Source organism: Prionailurus bengalensis, chromosome C2, assembly GCF_016509475.1.
Source record: "Prionailurus bengalensis isolate Pbe53 chromosome C2, Fcat_Pben_1.1_paternal_pri, whole genome shotgun sequence".
In the NCBI taxonomy this organism is placed as follows: Eukaryota; Metazoa; Chordata; class Mammalia; order Carnivora; family Felidae; genus Prionailurus; species Prionailurus bengalensis.
In genome coordinates, this window is record NC_057350.1 from 127,652,369 (window position 1) to 127,672,727 (window position 20,359).

The 20,359-nt window shown below is 33.2% G+C and overlaps 1 protein-coding gene across 2 annotated transcripts in view; it reads left to right on the top strand.

Moving 5' to 3' along the window:
- The window catches only part of STAG1 (stromal antigen 1), a 410,827-nt gene that overhangs the window by 340,872 nt on the left and 49,596 nt on the right, over positions 1 to 20,359 (top strand). For both annotated transcript variants that reach the window (XM_043595334.1, XM_043595335.1), the window contains one exon: positions 15,244 to 15,324. In XM_043595334.1, the coding sequence (XP_043451269.1) occupies positions 15,244 to 15,324 (81 nt within the window). The remainder of the gene's footprint in view (positions 1 to 15,243; positions 15,325 to 20,359) is intronic.

Sequence of the window (20,359 nt, forward strand, 5' to 3'; positions counted from 1 at the left end):
CGGTATTTTGATAAGGATTGCATTGAATCTGTAGTTTGCTTTGGGTAGTATGGACATTTTAACAATATTGGTTCTTCCAATCCACAATCATGGAATATATTTCTATTTGTGTCGTTAGACATGTCCTTAAAACTTTAATCATGTATATGAAGTTTTAGTGCATCACTACTAGATTGTGCTCTTGTTTGTTTTAGCAATAGAAACTATTTAGCAGTCAGCAGCTCTTAGAAACATGTCTTTAGATACCTACAATTGAAAATCTGAAAAGTATACAGAATTCAACCAGTTCTTCATGAGACCATACAGGCTCACTTTTGTAGATTGCTACTCTGTACTTTAAAATTCAGAGAAAATACCCTTTTTGAGTAAAGATAACAAATAACTACCAGAATGTTTGTGATTGCTTACCTTTAGTTATGCTTAATATTCTGAAGATAATTTAAAATTAATCGTCTAGCAGTTTTGGGTAATTGTATTGTCCATATGCTTGACTGTTTGTTTTCCATGGTAACCGTTTTAACTAGAAGTTTCCTAGTCTTCTGAGTTATTTTTTTTTTTCTTTCCTCTTCCACTGATCTCTTTTCTCATGCCAATACTGTTTTAACTATTACAGGTTTAGAATATGTGAGACTGAAGTTTAGAAGAATTTACCTGTGTATAATAATCTTTTAACTCAAATTATAGAAGAGTTATATAGAAAAATAAACTCTTATTTCCTTCATCTGATTCATCTATTGTCACAAGTTTTCCACAGTTGCATACTCGCAAGCTTTCTCACTTTCTCTCTCTATATATATTTTTTTTATTTTCATATAAATATGCATATGTAAAACAGTAATATTCTTTTTTAATGTTTTATTTTATTTTTGAGAGAGAGAGAGACAGTGCACAAGCAGGGTAGGGGGAGAGAGAGAGGGAGACACAGAATCTGAAGTAGGCTCCAGGCTCTGAGTTATCAGCACAGAGCCCAACGCGGAGCTTGAACTCACAAGCTGTGAGACCATGACCTAAGCCAAACTCAGAAGCCCAACCGATGAGCCTCCAGACACCCCTAATGATATTCTTCATAGCAGTTTTCCCCTAGCCCAGAATTCAAGCAATAATAATACATTGCATCCAGTTTTTAATGTCTTTTTTTTTTTTTTTTTTTTTTTGGTCTTTTAATCTGGAATGCTTTCTTGTTCTTTGTGTTTCATGACATTGACACTTTGAAGATACAGGCTAATTATTTTATAGAATGTACTCAACTGGGGTGCCTGGGTGGCTCAGTTGGTTGAGCGTCTGACTCTTGGTTTTTGGCTCAGGTTGTGATCTCAGGGTCGTGAGATCAAACCCCACTTTGGGGCTTAAGAGTCTCTCTCTTCCTCTGTCCTTCTCCCTGGCTTACACACACTCTCCCTGTCTCAAATTAATAAATATTTAAAAAAATAATAAAAGAATCTCCTCAACTTAGTTTTGTCTAATCTACATGTTTAGATTCATTCATATAATGCATTTTCGGTAGAATGCTACAATAAATGATATTCTGCCCTCAGTGCATCACATCAGGAGGCACATGATGTCATTTTGTTTCCTATTGTGATATTAACTTTGATCACTTTAATAAGGTGGGCTCTGCCAAGTCTATCCTGTGTAGAGTTTCCATTTTCTTTTTTAATGTGGAAAGATTCCTTAAGAATATTCCTGTTTCTTATCAAATTTTGATATAATGTTAGCATCCATTTATGATTCTTGCCTCAGTCATTTATTTCTCTCATGATCACAAATGAAGTAAATAGTGACTTTCCATCATTTATTTATGTCATTTATTTGTTGGCCCTCTGCTATAAAGAAGAACTTGCCCTTCTTCATTCATTTATTCATTTTTTAAAATTCATATAGACTCGTGGATTACTACTTTATTCCTATTCTGTCCAGCTGGTTAAAATTGAATTCTATTGTTAATTTATTTTGGTGTTCAAATTGTTGTAGAATTAGACAGAGGGAGTTGCTTTGATACCTCCTCCTCCTGTGTGCTTTTAAATATTTTTTTGAACACTTCGGAGCAAGAATATGGCATCTGGCATCTGTTTGTGTCCTCCCCTATTCTAATGAGTTTTTAACCTACAAAAAGTATTAAAAATTATTACAGTTCTATAACACAGTAAACAATCCACATTTCAGAATTTATTGTAGTATTTCTTTTCTTTTTTTTTTTTAAGTTTATTTATTTTGAGAGAGAGAACACCAGCAGGGAAAGGGCAGAGAGAAGAGAGGGAAAGAGAATCCCAAGCAGGCTCTACTGACCGCGCAGAACCTGACGCAGGGCTCAATCCCATGAGGAGTGAGATCATGACCTGAGTCGAAGTCAGTAGTTGGACACTTAACTGACTGAGCTACCCAGGTGGCCCAATTTGTAGTATTTCTTCATGTAATTTTTTGTAAAATAAAGGCAAGAAATATTTAAATTCTCCCTATTTTGTTTTGTGATTTTATGCCTATTGCCTGTTGGTGTCCTTGTAAGTTTATACCTTGTTTTAGATAACATCTATCAAAAATAAAATATTAAACTTCTGCTTTAATATATAGTTGCCAGAATTGTCTGAATTGATCCTACAAATTGAAAGCCAATAAAGAACATTTGTGAATTGTTTTGGTAAATATTTGCTATATAACAAGATAGTGAGAGTAAACCCATAATGAGGAAGGGAATATAATCACAGGTCACTAACTCTGGGCTTCTCAAGGCATCAATAATAGAAAATTTTTTTGTACTTTTCACATATAGTAATATTTTAAGTCTTTACATGTATACATTTGTTTAAGCCTTATGACAACCCTATGGGATATGTATGCTTATACTATTTTTATTGATGATGAAACTGAAACATCGAGATATTAAATAACTTGCCTAATGTTACATAGCTGTTGCATATCCACTCAAACCAAGCTTTTAAATTCTTTTCAGTGTCTCTTCACATTTCTTGCTACTAATTTGCTACTGCTGTTTGCTGTCGCATCCCTTCTGATGTTTGCCCCATGTCAAACTCTTTTTTTTTTTAATCTTTTTATTTTGTCTAAACATCTTTTGTATTTTTTCAGTGGGAATTGTGGGGAGAGATTAAATGCTTGTACTTTACCATCATGAACTCGTAATCAACACATTTCTTTAGAATGAACATAGGTTGAGTTTAACTTCAGTAACATTATTGCTGTTGGATAGATTATGACTTTCTGTGTAAATAATGCAGTCATACTGTCTTTAGAAGAATGCTGATATGTTCCTTAGAAGACTACACACTTTTTTCCTTGACTGAACTTAGAAATGATTTCAGTTACTTCTGACTATTCCTTGGGCGTGTTATATCAAAATTTGGCTACCACCCCCACATACATCCAGATTACCACCTACCTTTTTATTATTGATCAAAAATGTGTTTGAGGGGCGCCTGGGTGGCGCAGTCGGTTAAGCGTCCGACTTCAGCCAGGTCACGATCTCGCGGTCCGGGAGTTCGAGCCCCACGTCAGGCTCTGGGCTGATGGCTCGGAGCCTGGAGCCAGTTTCTGATTCTGTGTCTCCCTCTCTCTCTGCCACTCCCCCATTCATGCTCTGTCTCTCTCTGTCCCAAAAATAAATAAACGTTGAAAAAAAAAAATTAAAAAAAAAATGTGTTTGAGTGTCAGATCCTAAGGGAGGGAATATTAGAAGCATCCTTAATCTCAAGAGATTTTTATCTTTTAAAAAATTCTACCTCCTCAATATCTCTTTTGCCACCATTCTTTTAGCCCTACTATCATTTTCTTAGTTTAATCCTTCATATTTTCTCTTGTGAATCACAGTAGTAGTTACCTATTTTGTCTTAGTAACCTTAGTTTTAACCTTTTTCTAATCTAGGCTCTGTTCTAGTAATTCTCAACTGTATGTATGTATCAGAAAACCTTATGGAGTTGTTGGATGTTTTATTTTTTGTTTTTAAATACTCATACTTTCAAATACCATTGTAGACTAAATTGGTGTAATCACTTTAGAAAGTTACTTGTCAAATTCTTATCAAAATTAAAAGCAGATATACCCTTGATTGACATTTATATTTTAGGAATTTAGACTACAGATATATACTTGGAGATGTGTAAAAAGATGTAGGTACAAAGACGTTCATCGTAGCATTACTTATAAAAAATTACAACTTGAAATAATCTAAATTTTGATCAGGAGAGAACCAGTTAGCTTTGGTAGGATAGTTTTGATTCTATGCAGTGCTATGTCACTGTAAATTTTAAAGTGTTAATATTATTTATGTTAAATATTCTATGTGAGAAAATTTAATGCAAAAGGCAAGGAGTAGAATGGTTATATAAATTTAAAGAGGTGATAAGATTTCAATATACAGACACCTGTTAATTGACAGATTGTATCTGGGATGATACATAAGGAACTGTTGAACAATGGTTTTCTTAATGGAAAACTAGAGATCTGTAGTGTTCAAGAAACTTAGTTTGAATTGTACACCATTATACTGTTGGATATTTCACTATGTACATCAATTGCTTTTTAAATTTAAAAATTTGTTGTTGAGTAACGAATAACTCAAAATTGACATTTGAAAACTGTATACGGTTTAGGGGCGCCTGGGTGGCTCAGTCGGCTGAGCGTCCAACTTAGGCTCAGGTCATGATCTCGCAGTCTGTGAGTTCGAGCCCTGTGTCGGGCTCTGTGCTAACAGCTCAGAGTCTAGAGCCTGCTTCAGATTCTGTCTCCCTCTCTCTGCCCCTCCCCCGCTCATGCTCTGTCTCTCTCTGTCAAAAATAAATAAACATTAAAAAAAGATTAAAAACTATATATGGTTTATAATAGCACCAAAAAACATGAAATAACTTTGGCATAAATCAACAAAATGTGTGCAAGATCTGTATGCTGAAAACTACAAAACACTAATGAAAGAAATCAAAGATTTTAATAAATGAAGATTATATCATGTTCATGAATTAGAAGACTTAATATTGTTAAGATGTCACTTTTCCCCAAACTGATCTTAGGTTGACTAACACAATTCCACTTAAAATCTCTACAGGATTTTTTGTAGAAACTGACAACTTGATTCATACAATTTATATTGAAGGGCAGGGGTGCCTGGGTGGCTCAGTTGGTTAAGCGACCAACTTCAGCTCAGGTCATGATCTCACAGTTTGTGAGTTGGAGCCCCGCGTTGGGCTCTGTGCTGAAGGCTCAGAGCCCGGAGCCTACTTCGGATTCTATGTCTCCCCTCTCTTTACCTGTCCCCTGCTCACACTCTGTGTCTCTCTGTCTCTCATTAATAAATAAATGTAAAAAAAAATTATATTGAAGGGCAAAATAATTTTTAAAAAGAACAAAGGTAGAATATTCACATTACCTTAAAGACTAAACAGTAACTTTGACAGTGTGGTACTGAAGAAAGGCTAGACATAGATCAAAGGAGCAGTATAGAGAATCCAGAAATACATTCACATATATGTGGTAAGTTGATTTTTGACAGAGGTGCTAGGGCATTTCTTTGGAGAAGGGATAACCTTTTTAATAAATGGTTCTAAAATGAATATATATATATGGGGAGAAAAAAGAATCTCAGTTCACACTTCATACCATCTACAAAATTAACTCAAAATAGACCTTTAGACCATAAAACTAAATGCACCACCTGCAAGTATAAAACATCTGAAAGTACACACAGGAGAAAATCTTTGTGACCTTTAAGTTAATCAAAGATTTCTTACATACAACATCAGAAGCATGATCCATAATTTAAAAATTTCAAAAATACACATTCAGCAAAATTAAGCACTTCTGCTCTTGAAAGATCGTGTTAAGAGAATTGAAAATATAAGCATATAAGACCAAAAGATATTTACAAATCACATATCTGATAACAGACTTGTACTCAAAATAATAAAGATCTCTCAAAATTCAGTGGTAAAAACAACAGATAATTCACCATAGAAGATAGATGAAAAACACATGAAAAGCAGCTTATCTCATTAGTCATTAGAGAAATGCAGATTAAAAGCATGATGAGATTTAGAAAGCAGTGGAACTTGTATGTTGCTGGAAGGAATGCACAATGGTACATTCACTTCAGAAAGCAATTTGGCAATTTCTTATAAAGTTAAATACACACTTACCATCTGGCCCAGCAGTCCATCTCCTGAGTATTTATCCAAGAGAAATGAAAACTTAAGTTTTCACATAAAAACTTTTTTTTGACATAAAAACCTATACTGGAATGTGTATAGCAGCTATATTCATAATTGCCCCAAACTGCCAACAACTCAAATGTCCATCAAGTGGTGAAGGTATAAAAACAAATTATATTATCATCCATACAGTAGAATACTTCTCAGCAATAAAATGGAAGGTACCACTGAACCACTGTCATGCAACAACATGGATGAGTCTCAGTAACATACAGAGTCAAAGAAACCAGATGCACAAAGCTATGTGCTGTACAATTTTATTATACATTTTGGAAGAAGCAAAACTTACAGAGTCAGAAAACAGAAATCCAGAATGGTGCAGAGAGCTGACTACAGAAGGGTATGGGGGAATTTGAAGGATGATGAACTGTTCTATTTCTTGATTGTTTTGATGACTACCTGATGATACATTTGTCAAAACTGCAGAACTGTATGTTGAAAACAGTAAATTTTTCTTTGTATATAAATTATATCTTAATTTTTTTAATGTACAAGGACAAAAATAAGAGTAATTATTGCTCATACTTAATGAAGTCCATTTCAAAGCCTGACCAATGTATGTTTTGAACCATAAGAACAAAAGAAAACATTTATCACATGGTGGAAATTTCAGAACCAAGAGCCTTAGGTAGAAAAGTTTGATATAACCTTCATTCTTATTTTTCAGCTCTCTAGCAAAGTTATATATAATGGCTGCCGATATTATTTAAATTAAAGTTAGTTGTTTAAAGCGATTATTGGACTGTTTTTGTTGACTCTAAATCTTCAGGGGTGCAACATGAAAATTTCTATTTTTTAATCTTCATAGATCCTTCAGAAGCATGGCTAGAGTGAAGTACATCTGCTCTCTTAGAAGACAACATATAGTGTTATACCATGTTTTAAAAGTTGAAAAACTAGAAAAATCAAACAGTGTATTTTCCAATGATATGTATATGTGATAAAACTATTTTTTTAAGAGCCAGGACATGATATATATGAAATTTAGTAGAATGGTTTGCCAGTCTTAAGGAATAGGGGAAGAGATCATAGATGGATACCAAATTATTGATATCATAGTAGTTCTTAAATTTGGTAGTCTGTTCATAGGTTAATTTTATTATTATGCTTTATAATACAACTATTTTGAAGTATCAAATATTACATTAAAATATCTTAACAAAGAACAAATGGAAGCACTTTTCTTTGTTCTTGCTAGTGGGATATTTTTGAAACACCTGATCATGTTACTCTTCTGTTCAGATATGAACATGTTACTATCTGTACATTACCTAGCATTCTTAGGATAACACCCAGATTTTTTTGTCATACTGAGGTGACCATGTTGTTGTCCAAACAAGTGTACTTTTGAAAGTGAAAAGGAGTACTGTTAATAATTATTCCAAGACATAGGTATAAACCAGGATATATAGTCACTCTTTTATAAGGCCCTCTGTGATTTGGTTTTTGCTGATCTAGCCTCAGTATATGCTTATACTTACTCTGTATCAGACTGTTCACAGTTTATTGGTGAGGCTTTTTTTTGAAATTGCTTTTTCTTCAACTTACATTGTCCCTTTGTTGCCAGGTTAAATCTTACATCTTTCTTTAAAGATTTAGTATACATTTTTGCTTCTCTAGAAAGTTTTTCCTAACCATATTACTCTTCCTGGCTAAGACAGGAGTCCTTCTTCTTGCCCCTTAACACCTGACCCTGCATGTGTACACTTAGTCACACCAGTTACTAAATTGTTACAGTTGAAACTTATTTTCCATCTAGATTATTCTCTAAGATCAGGTAATATATTTGTTTTAAGCTCCTAGTCTAGCAGAAGACTTGGATACTGAGTAAAACATCTGTTAGAAAAACAGAGCTCTTATTTTTCAGATTACAGTTTTAAATTGCCGTACAATTATATCTCTGATTAGTTTTTATATGCCTCTCTAAAATAACCTTTCTTTATGTTTCCCCATCTTTTTGTTGTGTTAATTTTATTTTTTTTTTGTTTTTATAGTAAAAAACACATAACATGAAGTCTACTCTCAACAAATTTTTAAGTCTCTAGTACAGTATTGTTAACTATAGGCACAATGTTGTATGGCAGATCTTCAGTTTCATTTTACTTTTTAAGTTCTTTATATTAATGTTCTTAAGCTTATGTCATTTGTTGCAGTAATTTACCAATGGGAATTTTTAATTTTATTATATCTTGTTGTCTGGTATATAAATATTCTTTATATAATCAGAATTATCAGTTTTTTGTTTGATGTCTTACTTGGAAAGCCTTCCCACACATTTCTAAGTCATTTAAATATTCACTTCTTTTTTTCTTGTGTTTTAATAGTGTTCTTTTTTATAATGTTTAGGGGGGCACCTGTGTGGCTCATTCGGTTAAGCATCTGACTCTTGGTTTCAGCTCAGATCATGATCTCACGGTTTGTGAGATCAAATCCCACGAAAAGAGAGATTCTGTCTCTCTTTCTCTCTGCCCCCACCCCACTTGCATTTTCTCTTTCTCTCAATATAAATAAACTTAAAAAAATGTTTGGAATCTATTTGCATAAATTATTCATTTTACTTTGAATAGGTCTTTAAGTGACTATTCTTCTCTTGGAATTATGAATGTTCCCTACTTTCACCATTTTATGTGGACCAAAATTCTGTCTCCACTAAGTATTATGTTATGGTTTCTTAATGATTTAGGAATGGTTGAGATGTTGTATATGTTGTTTGGACAATTGTTTGCTTGTATTACTAGAGAATTTCAAGGTCAGCAGCAGAAATTGCTCATTGGATCTTTCAAGCTGATCAATAACATGAAAAGTGGCAAGATCTTTTTTGATGTTAAAGCCTACATTGTTTGGGAAGAAAAGGCTAGTACACATGAACTGTTTAAGAGTAGGCCTAAGGTTGTATGATGTGAATGCCTGGCCAGTGTCCTTTTCACTATATGCCAAACCCTCTTTTGGAGATCACTATGAAGAAATCTCACTAAAAGAGATTATAATATTCCACACTGGACCTTATCATTGACATATCACATTTTTCTTCATACTCTTCCTTGTTTTAAAAAAAATTTTTTTAACTTTTATTTATTTTTGAGACAGAGAGAGTCAGAGCATGAACGGGGGAGGGTCAGAGAGAGACACAGAATCTGAAACAGGCTCCAGGCTCTGAGCCGTCAGCACAGAGCCCGATGCGGGGCTCGAACTCACGGACTGCGAGATCATGACCTGAGCCGAAGTCGGACACTTAACCGACCGAGCCACGCAGGCGCCCCACTCTTCCTTGTTTTAAATACTACTTGGAACTTACGAGAAAGCTTGACAGCAGAGTTCCAGGGTCCAAAACTGTCAAGGATTGATATGCATTAGCCTGCTGTGTAATCCATTCCTGGAGAAGTCTTTTAATTTCTTAGTTGCGGAAGTTAATCTTTTACTATTTGTATTTTTTTTTTTAATTTTTTTTTTTCCAACGTTTATTTATTTTTGGGACAGAGAGAGACAGAGCATGAACGGGGGAGGGGCAGAGAGAGAGGGAGACACAGAATCGGAAACAGGCTCCAGGCTCTGAGCCATCAGCTCAGAGCCCGACGCGGGGCTCGAACTCACGGACCGCGAGATCGTGACCTGGCTGAAATCGGACGCTTAACCGACTGCGCCACCCAGGCGCCCCTACTATTTGTATTTTTAACTCTGTTTTTTACCCTTACGATGATTTTTTTTTTTTTAATGTATAGTATACTACGGCCACTGGTAATATAATGCATGGAATGATTCTTCATTCTCAAAGCACATGTAGAACTTAGGAATCTTTCTTCTCTATTAAAGAATTATTTGTTACTTATCACTATGACTTGCCTTAATGTTTTTGCTTTTGTTAGCATTTTCTCAAGAAAATTATTACTGCAAACTCTTTGCCATATTGACTATTATTTTTAATTATTTTATGGTAAAACTGACCTTTTTTTCTTTTATGTAAAGTTATGAATTTTAACATGTGCATAGATTGATATAATCACCATCACAAGGGATATCACATATCTACTTTTTTCTTCATTCGATCCCTTTATAATTAGATGCTTGCCCTACCTACAACTCCTGCAAACCACTGTTCTGTTTTCCATCACTATGGATTTGTCTTTTTAAGGTTTCCAAATAAATGAAATCATAAAGTGTTGTAACCCTTTAGAACATAAAATCTTTCAGTGAGCATAATGTCTTCACTGACCATAATGCCTTTGAGATTAATCCAAATTGTTTGAATCAGTAGTTGGTTCATTTTTTAATTAATCGTTGGTTCAATTCTACTCCATTGTGTAGCCGTGTTTTATTCATTCACCTGTTGAAAGGCATTTGGGTTGTTTCCATCTTTTCGCTGTCACAACTAAAGTGAACATATGTGTACAGCTTTTTATATGAACATAAGTTTTCACTTCTCTAAAGTAAATGCCCAAGAGCATAGTTGCAGGTATTAGGGTATCAGTGTGTGTTTGACTTTATTAGAAACTGCCACACCATTTTCCAGACTGTCTGCACCATTCTGCATTCCTTCCAGCAACGCGAAAGTCCCATTTGTTCCGCATCCTTAGCAGCGCTTGATTAGTTTTTACTTTAGCCCTCCTTGTAGGTATGTAGTGGTATCTCATTGTGCTTTTAATTAATGTACATTTCCTTAATGCTAATGATGTTAAACATCTTTTCATGTGCTTATTTGCCAGCCTTACATTCTTCTTGGTAAAGCCATGTTGATTATCAATTTGCATCTAAAGACTTTTTTTTAAGGGGATATTGTCGCGCACATTAACCTACTCTGAATATGATAGAAAAACCAGTATTGGATATGAAAAGCAGACTAGTATGAGGTTGAATTTACTCTCTTGTCATCCATGTAGCCACTAAAAAAAATTGATCCTCCAACCCCTTAAAGTCTCTTGCAAACAGAAAAGTGAAACAACCCCAGTTTATCCCACAGTCATTATGTGGATTTTCAGTATTTTAAACATGCCCTATGCATGTAGTTAATATATATCTACACATGTATATATTACGTATGCATAATCATTTTTCTTATTATTCTATAGTCATATTGTATTTTCCATAAAAATTCAGTTTTTCAAAACATAAACATTCTAGGAGCTTGTCATTTAGTCTTCATTTTTTAATTATTTTTTAAAATAATTTACTTAGAGAAAGCAGGGAAGGGGCAGAGAAGGAAAGAGGGAATCCCAAGCAGGCTCTGCACTGTCAGCACAGAATCTGACATGGGGCTCAAACCCACAAACCATGAGATCATGACCTGAGCAAAAACCAAGAGTTGGACACTTAACTAGCTGAGTCACACAGGCACCTCCCCACCACCTTTCTTTATTTACATATAATCCTACAGTTCATCTTTAGGATATGTGATATCATTAGCCAGAAGTTGATTGACTCTCATTAATTCAATCTGTTAGTCAAAGATAAAGAGCTGTGGTTCCTTTAAATAGGTAAAAGTAATTATTAAGGAAAAGGGCTAATAAATAATTTTATGTTGATTATGGTAATGCTAACTGCTATAATAGATTAATCTCAATATCTCAGTGGCTTAACACAATAGAAATTTATTCTCACTCTTATAAAGTGCAATTAAGGGAAGTGGGGTGTCACTGCACCACCCAGTCATTCAAGGACCCAAGGTCTCCTGGGTCATTGGTATCCTGCTGGCAGATAGGAGAGTAGAAGATAGAATAGGCACTCCTGCTTCTTAACTACTTTTGCCCAGAAGTGTGCAGTATACATTACTGTGTTCTCCCAGGAACAGTGTTAGCTCTTGGAAACAGGAGGACAGAGGGGTAGGTTTGGAAGAAATTCTTTGTCATCAGCCCTATACTTGATATATTATTGGAAGACCCTCTCCAGGGAGTCAAGGAAAGGGAGAAGGACTGTGGTCCTCACCAGTTAAAACAATCTCTTTTGGCTTTTTCTGTTTTTTGTTGTTTGTCCTTCTTGTTTCATCTGTCTGTACTACAGAAAAATTAAGTTGCTGAATAAATGATGTCTGGACAAGTTAGTATAACATCACTAGTATGGAGGATAATGACGTAAAGCCAGGAAGAAAGCATTCTAAATTTTCTTTTGAAATGGGATCAGGTATATTGTTATATAATTATACCTGTGAGAAGACAGAATGCTTCCTAGTCAGTGAAAGTGAGCTTTTTATTTTAAAATAATGCAATAGAGCCTTTTTGAAGTAAACTCATGATGAATACTGACCTATGAAACAATAAAATGGGGATGCTGTATTTGAAATAGATAATTGGAGTGGACAAGTGTCTGCTTCCCTCATAACCATTTCTAAGATACTTCTGCAAAACTTTGGAACATTTTGCATAACTTCCTAGTATATAGGTCAATAGAAATGTAGAAGGAAAGGAAATTATATTTGTGATGATTAGGAGAAATGGTAAAAGTAAGCTATTCTTCAACATTACTTTTTTCTATATCTTAATTTCCTACTGATAATGTTATTTGTATATTACTTTTCCAGTAGTTTAACAATTCAGGTTGTTTCAAATAAGAATTTTTTTAATATTCTCTTTTCCTTCCACACAAATCACATTACCAGTGTACCTGTATTCTAAATTAGAGGTTATCACAGTATGTCTCAACCAGTACATGTACGCATATTGAGCATTTCCTGAGTATAATGAGGTGATTTCTTTAGCATTAATGTTCATAACTTGACAGTGTTTCAGTAGTCTTGTTTCTGACATGAGTCAGTCATTTAATTATTACTATGTTTGATAAGATCCTGACATCATCTTACTGATGTTACATCAAAGGCAGCACTACTTATCCCTCTAATTCTGATGAGTTATTTTCAGTGGTGAATAGGTGTATTGGAGATATGTTTTGCTTATGTGATCTGGATCCTAAAATTTTTGAAGTTCAAACCAGCTAAAATTTTAACCACTTTCTTCACATTCTACTTACTGATTTCTATTTTGATTTATTATCTACATATATGTCTTCTTATAATTTTTAGTTTATCAAGTGGGGAAGATAATAGAGATACTATAATGATGGAATATATTATTAGATAATGCTTTATTGCAATAAAAATATATCATGTATTCAAACAAAAATGTAGTAAAAGCCCTATCCAAAATGAAATTATTCTATAGTTATGATTCTTAACCAGTTTTATCTTCCTGAATTCTGTTATTTGTCTCTGAAAATAGGGACACATATTTCATAGAACAAGAATTCAGTGCCAATAGAAAATGAAAATGTGCCTATGTCCATTAGTATTTAGAGAAATGTAAGTTAATACTACATTAAGATAGTACTCTTGGTACTATCTACCATAAAGTTAAACATGCACACACTATATAATCCAGCAATCCTATTCGTACAACAGTGGCCCTCAAAGTGTAGTTTGGAGAGCCCTGTTAGTTTCCAGGACAGGTCTTTCAGAGCAAACTATTTTTATGATAAGAGGAAGATATTATTTGCTTTTATTATCTCACAAATGTACATTGAAGTATTGGTGTCATGTCAAAGAATATCCACATTTATCTATAAAGACTACTAAAATGTAATTCTTTTTCCAGCAATCTGTGACACTGGAATTTCTTCACATACTTCAATCAAAACAGCATATTTTAATAAAATGCAGAAGCAGATTTGAAACCCTGTTTTCTATTAAGCTGGACATTAAAGAGATTTGCAAAACTGTGAAACAGTGCCATTCTTCCCACTAAATGATTTTCATTTTAGAAAATTTAGTGCTTTTTCAGAAATATGTATTCTTTATTATATAATTTGCTCATTTTAATTTTTTTAAGTTTACTTATTTATTTTGAGAGCAAGAGAGACAGAGAGCACATAAGTGGGGGAGGGGCAGAGGGAAGGAGAGACCAAATGCCAAGCAGACTGCATGCCATCAGTGCAGAGCCCAACATGGACTTGAACTCACAGAGTGTGAGATCATGACCTGAGCCAGTAACAAGAGTCAGACATAACAAACTGGGACACCCAAGCACCTCTATTAATTTTTAAATGAATTAATATGTATTTGAAACATTACTTATAATTTCTAATATGATAAATGTGTTATATAATTCACATAAACAAAAGCAATTTAGGTTTCTTTGAAAGGAATTTTTTAGTAATTTTTAAGAGTGTAGAAAGGTCCTGAGAACTAAAAACTTCAAGAACCTCTTAGCTAGACAAATGCATGTATGGGTACCAGGAGACATAGAATAAGAATGTTCATAGCAGCATTATTCATGATGGCCTCAAACTATAAGCACTGTAAAAGCTCAGCAACAATGGAATGAATGAATAAATAGGAGGATATTCTAAATATAGTATAAAGAAATAATGAACTATAGCTATATGCAGCAATGTGTATGAATCCTAACTATAAATGTTAAAATGAAAGAAATCAGAATCAAAGTAATACATATTACATGATTCCATTTATATAATATTCACAACTAGACATAATAAACTCAGTATTTAGAGATGGAGACTTAGGTAGATAAAATGTACTGACTGCCTGATAAGTCAAAATGACTATTACCCTTCCTTAGAGGGAAGAAAAATATTGGGAGAAATTGCTGGCAATGTTCTGTTTCTTGATCTGGGTGGTGGTTACATAGATAACTTTCTTTATATTATTAAATGTTTTATGTACATTTCTGTATAAGTGTTCTATTTCATAGTAAAAATGCTTTAAAACAAAAGTAATCATTATAAAATTTGGATAAAACTTATTTCTTCAGTCTCCCTTTAAAAATCTGTGCAAACTATTCATAACAGTAGATTTTTGTTTAAAACATAGTGTTATTTGGGTCCATATTTATCAAGGCATGTTATATCTTTATCCTCTAGATTGATATGTTGGTTTGTCTTTTTTTTAACCAAATATTATTTTACACATTCCATTAATTCTACAAAAATTTGGACTTGAAACCTTATTATAAGAAAAAAACTATGATAAACATTGTTAATACTGTACAAACATAAATTATGTCTCATTTGTTTGAATTTTTTTATTTGATACAGATAGTCGTACAGGCACTGCAGTGTTCCCATTACTCGATTCTTTGGCAGTTGGTGAAAATTACTGATGGTTCTCCTTCCAAAGTAAGTAAGAGTTTCTGAAGGCAGAAGGGTTATTACTAAAACAAAATAACCTTGTTTAAATCATTATTTAATAATTTATTGTTACCAGTTACTATAATAAATTATAATTTTTAATAAAATATATAATAATTATTGTTATCAATTTTGCTTTATCCTATGAGTAAGTATATTTTACCTCTTTGGAAGATAACCAGTTCTTCAACAGATGCAGAGTTGTATAGATACACCAAGTTAAAAGTCTTATAAGGAATAATTGTAGTGGAAACCACAAGAGCTCTGATAAATGGCATGCTCTTTAAAAGAAAAATATTGAAGGTAATACTGTGTAGCTCTTAGTTATTGAATTATGGCACCTTGGGGCCCAAACTAAACAACATTCTTGTTGAAAACAAATTGTTAGATAAATTTTTTAAAATTTTAATCTATGCATGGCCATTCAAAATAAAGGAAATACAAATCAGAGATTAAAATGAAACTAGGATCTAAGAGAATCAAATCAGAGCCTAAAGCCTAGTTAACCTTGAGGATATTGTCTAATCTAGACAAATCCCAAGGCCCTTCCAAGGTGGAATATCTAATGGGTAGCACATCTCCCTGATAAACTTGGGATCCTAAAGAGCTACTTCCCACACAAGGGTAAATTAGAAATAAGACCACACCAGCTCCATTCATGGGGGGATGTAAGGAAAATAGCCTGTTTTAAAATTTGTCATTGATTAAATGGGAGAAAATACATCTTTCATGAAAGTTGATAGCCATGAGTGAGTTTTCATATAGGTTCTCACCCTAAATTCATACTACTTCAGTGCTCCATTAAAAAAATTTTTTTAAAGCAAATTAAGATTTTGATGTAAAATATTTGTGGTAGTGATATCTTCAAGCACCTAATAGAATCAAATGTAATTCCTTTTTGAAGGAATTTGCCTCTAAGAGGCAAAGAAAATTTAAAGAAAAATGAGCTTATAGTAAAGACTACTCAACTAAAAAGAAAATGAGAAACGATGAACAGAACCATGAAGAGAATCAGACCAAAAAAATACTATTTATATATTAGAACTGTCTGATACAAATATAAATATATTTCAGTTGTCTCATGACATGAGAAAGGCTTGAACATAGGAGTAAAAACAAATACTTGATAAAGAACCAAATAAAAATATTATGTTTACATATCCTCCTCTTAATAAAACAGGTGCTATTCAACCAGTAAAGAATACATCATAGAACCAACAACTTGATATGGAGCATTCTTTTCTTTCCTGTTAATAATTTGAGGATTTTTCTGCCTTTAGAAAATACTTGGGGTTTTATTTATTTTCAGTTAGAACAACAGTAATATATTGGTTAGCTGCCTCATTTTCCTATTTTATTGACAATGTTAGTCTTAAAAAGCAAAAATCAGAGTTAACCGTTTGTTAGTAACAAAAGTCATTTAAAGGTGTATTACATTTTCATGTCTTTGAAATGTTCTTTAATATGGCAAAATTAAAGGAGCTTGAATATATGTAAGTTAAAATTTGATAGCAAGAGTGTGTATATTACACACAATTACTTAATTTTTACTTTGATTTTTCCATCTGATTTTGGCATTCATTTTTTTTCCACTTAGATTATTTAGGTTATCTGAGCTCTTTATAATTTGGCTGGATATTGATACTTGTATTTAAGTAAATTGGAATATATACTTGTTAAAAATTTAACATAATGGTTAATTCCTCTATTAAGTTTAATTTTAGTTTTGTTCTTTTATAACTATATTCCATAATTGGAGTGAGACTTATTCTTGAACCCACTTCTTTGAATGTTTTCTGTTTTTTTAAATCCTGTTACAGTAGAATTATTTTGAGATTCCTTACCTTTCTGTTTAATTTCTCACACATTCTTCTAATAAAAGATATCTTCCTTTTTTGTCATTAGTCATAATACAGATTTTGTAGTTGTCATTGCCACAGTGGCAATGCAGCTTTTGTGGTCAACACTGATTTTCTTTATGCTAGAAAGAATGCTGCAGGATCTTTTAGGTGCTTTATTATTCAGTTGATTTCTGTTTATAGTCTTGTGTGCATTCATATCATATATGAAATTCTCCTTACTTTACTGTCTCTCTCACATTATTTCTTCTCATTTTGAAGTTGTTGGGGTTTTTTTTAACCAAATGTATTCAGTAATTAATCATTGTGTGTTGTTTATATCTATAATTTAAAAGTAATTCTCTAAGTGATAATCTTGAAAAGCGTGAATCTTCAAAACACAGGCAAACTTTAAAAGTCTCTCATTGCTAAGATTTCTCCTTATAAAACTTGTATTGATTTTTATGCATAGTAATAACTAGTTCATGAATTGCCAAACTTTCTAATCCGCTGTATGATGTAGAATATCTTTGAAACTTTAAGATCTTTGAAACTTTAAAAACGTGAGCTTTGTATGCATTTAATATATATTATTACTATCCCATTTGTTATCAGCTTCCTAACTGTAGTTCCAGCCACATCATTAGCTTGTTGTGTAAATAACCTTGAGGCAAATCACTTGGATAATTTTAAAACCAGTAATTTATGTCATAGCATTTTATCTATTGTGAATTGCGTTCCAGATATTAATAACAACTAAAATAATCACTTACGTGTGTCAGGTTGCTTATTTATAAAATTGAAAGTTATATTGGGCCAATTTTTTCTAGCTCTAAAATTCTTCAATCTGCTAAGGTTAATAACTTCCTTAACTGCAGATGTCTGGTAGATATATAAGAATCTCAACAGTGATTGGCTCTAGGAAATAGAAATTCTTTGGGGGCAGGCATAAGGAGATAAATTTACTTTTTGCTTTATACCTTTTGATACTGTTGGAGGGATTGTTTTTATTGATGATATCTAACAGTGATAATTTTATCACAACAACTTTCAAAAACTACTAGTACAAAAACATCTTGATTCTCCATCCGAATCTTACGTTTTGACTTATCATATATAACTCACAGAGTTGTTAAACTTGGATGAATAGTAGCAAAATGCCTAATGTGTCCTGTATCTTATTTGTTGTAGCAACATTATTCTATTGTTTATAAATGTGATATTAAAGCTATAAGGAAGTTTGGAAGTGATTTGATGGAACCTGTTGTAGATAAGGCCTAGAAGAGGACATTGCTGTTAATATTTGTTGATGTTTTACATCAAGTGATTTTGTAAATCACTTGAATTAAATGCTTTAATTAAGTCTTCCTAATGATTCTAAAGTGGATGTTATGATAACCCCATTGTACTGATAAGGAACCTGATACTTAGAAACATTGGGACTTGACTAAGATCGGAAACTTAGAGCACAATTCTTTTGAATCTCAATCGAATAGTTCTTCTGTTAGCACTTTTTAAATTCTTCCATTATTAAGATTTTAATACAACTAGCTCTAGAGAGTTTTGTTGTTGTCGTTGTTGTTGTTAAACAAATTTTCTAAGGACACATTGGTTGACTACTTGCTGAACACAAGCTAACAATGTGTGTTAATCAGTTGGATACTGAAGTTATGTTATATAGCCACTTTTCATCATTCTGTATCCCTGAAGAGGATACATTTAAATGAGAAGTGACTGTGATTTTAAATGCCTCAGTTTGTAATGCCCAGTGGGTTACAGTTTAAGTATATAGTTATGAGGTCAACTTATGTTTTTGATTAATAAATTGTTTATTAGTGTTTGGTGTATAATATAAAGCAGAAAGGTTTTCATAAATTTGGCCTCCATTATTGGAGTACTTGTTCATTGTAAAAAATATATAAATAAAATTTCTGAATCTTACCACCTATGGATAACCACTGTTGATATTTTGGTGTATTTTCCTTCAATACTTTTTCTAACATATTTCAGTCTTATTGAAATCATAATGTTTGCAGTTTCCAAAATTTTGTGTCTCCTCTACAATCAACATTTCCTTCAGTTATTAAGTGTTTATAGATAATATACTTAATGTATGCATGATAGTCCATTGTATAGCTCTACCATAATTTATTTTACCACTCTTATCTCTTGGATATTTAGGTTGTTTAAGCATGTTAAGAAATAAAATTAATGCCATGATGGACATTCTGGTACAAAAGTTTGTTCTGTGTTTTACATTGTTTCATCCTGTATTATATTCTTAGAAATGGAACTGCTGGGTCAAAGATGGTACATACTTTTAAGGCTTGATTTATATTGCCAAATTGCCTTTCAGAGAGTACTTTCTAAAATTTATTTTTCTTTTCTGTTGTCATGAACATGGTCATTCAGAAATTTATGAATGGTAGTTATATTTGAAATTTAAATTCAACACAACAGTGAACACTTTTATAAAATAAAGTATGTGAGAAGACTATATCAAGAACAGGATTAGATCTTTATTTGAACTGGAAGTGCATTGGGTTTCACCAATGGGTATTTCCTCTGTTCCCCTAATTTCCAGAGTTGAAGCTCTTTGGCAGTCACACAGGTCATGCTCAGTATACTTTGCTCCGGTGCCCCCTAGTGCTGGTCCTGTAGAAGCAGCCTTCAGTTTCTCTTCTCTAACAGAAAACATCCTTCTTCCTTCAGCTCCTTCTGGACATATACAAAGACATTTAAAGAGCCAGGTAAATAAGAGTTAGGGCTAATATAATGCCCCTATTGCCTTTTTTGGCCTGGGGATCTAGAATTTACCCTAAGTATTTTTTTCCCTCCTGGGAGGAGCTGTCCTACTCTCTCTAATCTTAAATTTGTAGCTCTCTCCCTTACCCTGCATGTTCCTAAGACAGTGGTAGACAGGGCCTGGGGCAGACATCCCTGCCTTTTGGACCCTGGCCCTATTCCCTAATCTTTTAAGTTAAAGAAAATCAGCATCCCTCAGGTAACTGTAAGTCACATTATTATTGAGGTATTTAGCTGCAAAATTTATTCCTCCATTACCTTCTTCACTTGAGAGTCTCCTCTGCAGCGTCCAACTTGTTTACCTCCAAACAGACTGAGGAAGGGAAGAGTTAGGGTGAAGGTGGGACCTGAGGATGGCCAAGCTCAGTGAGGAGACATGT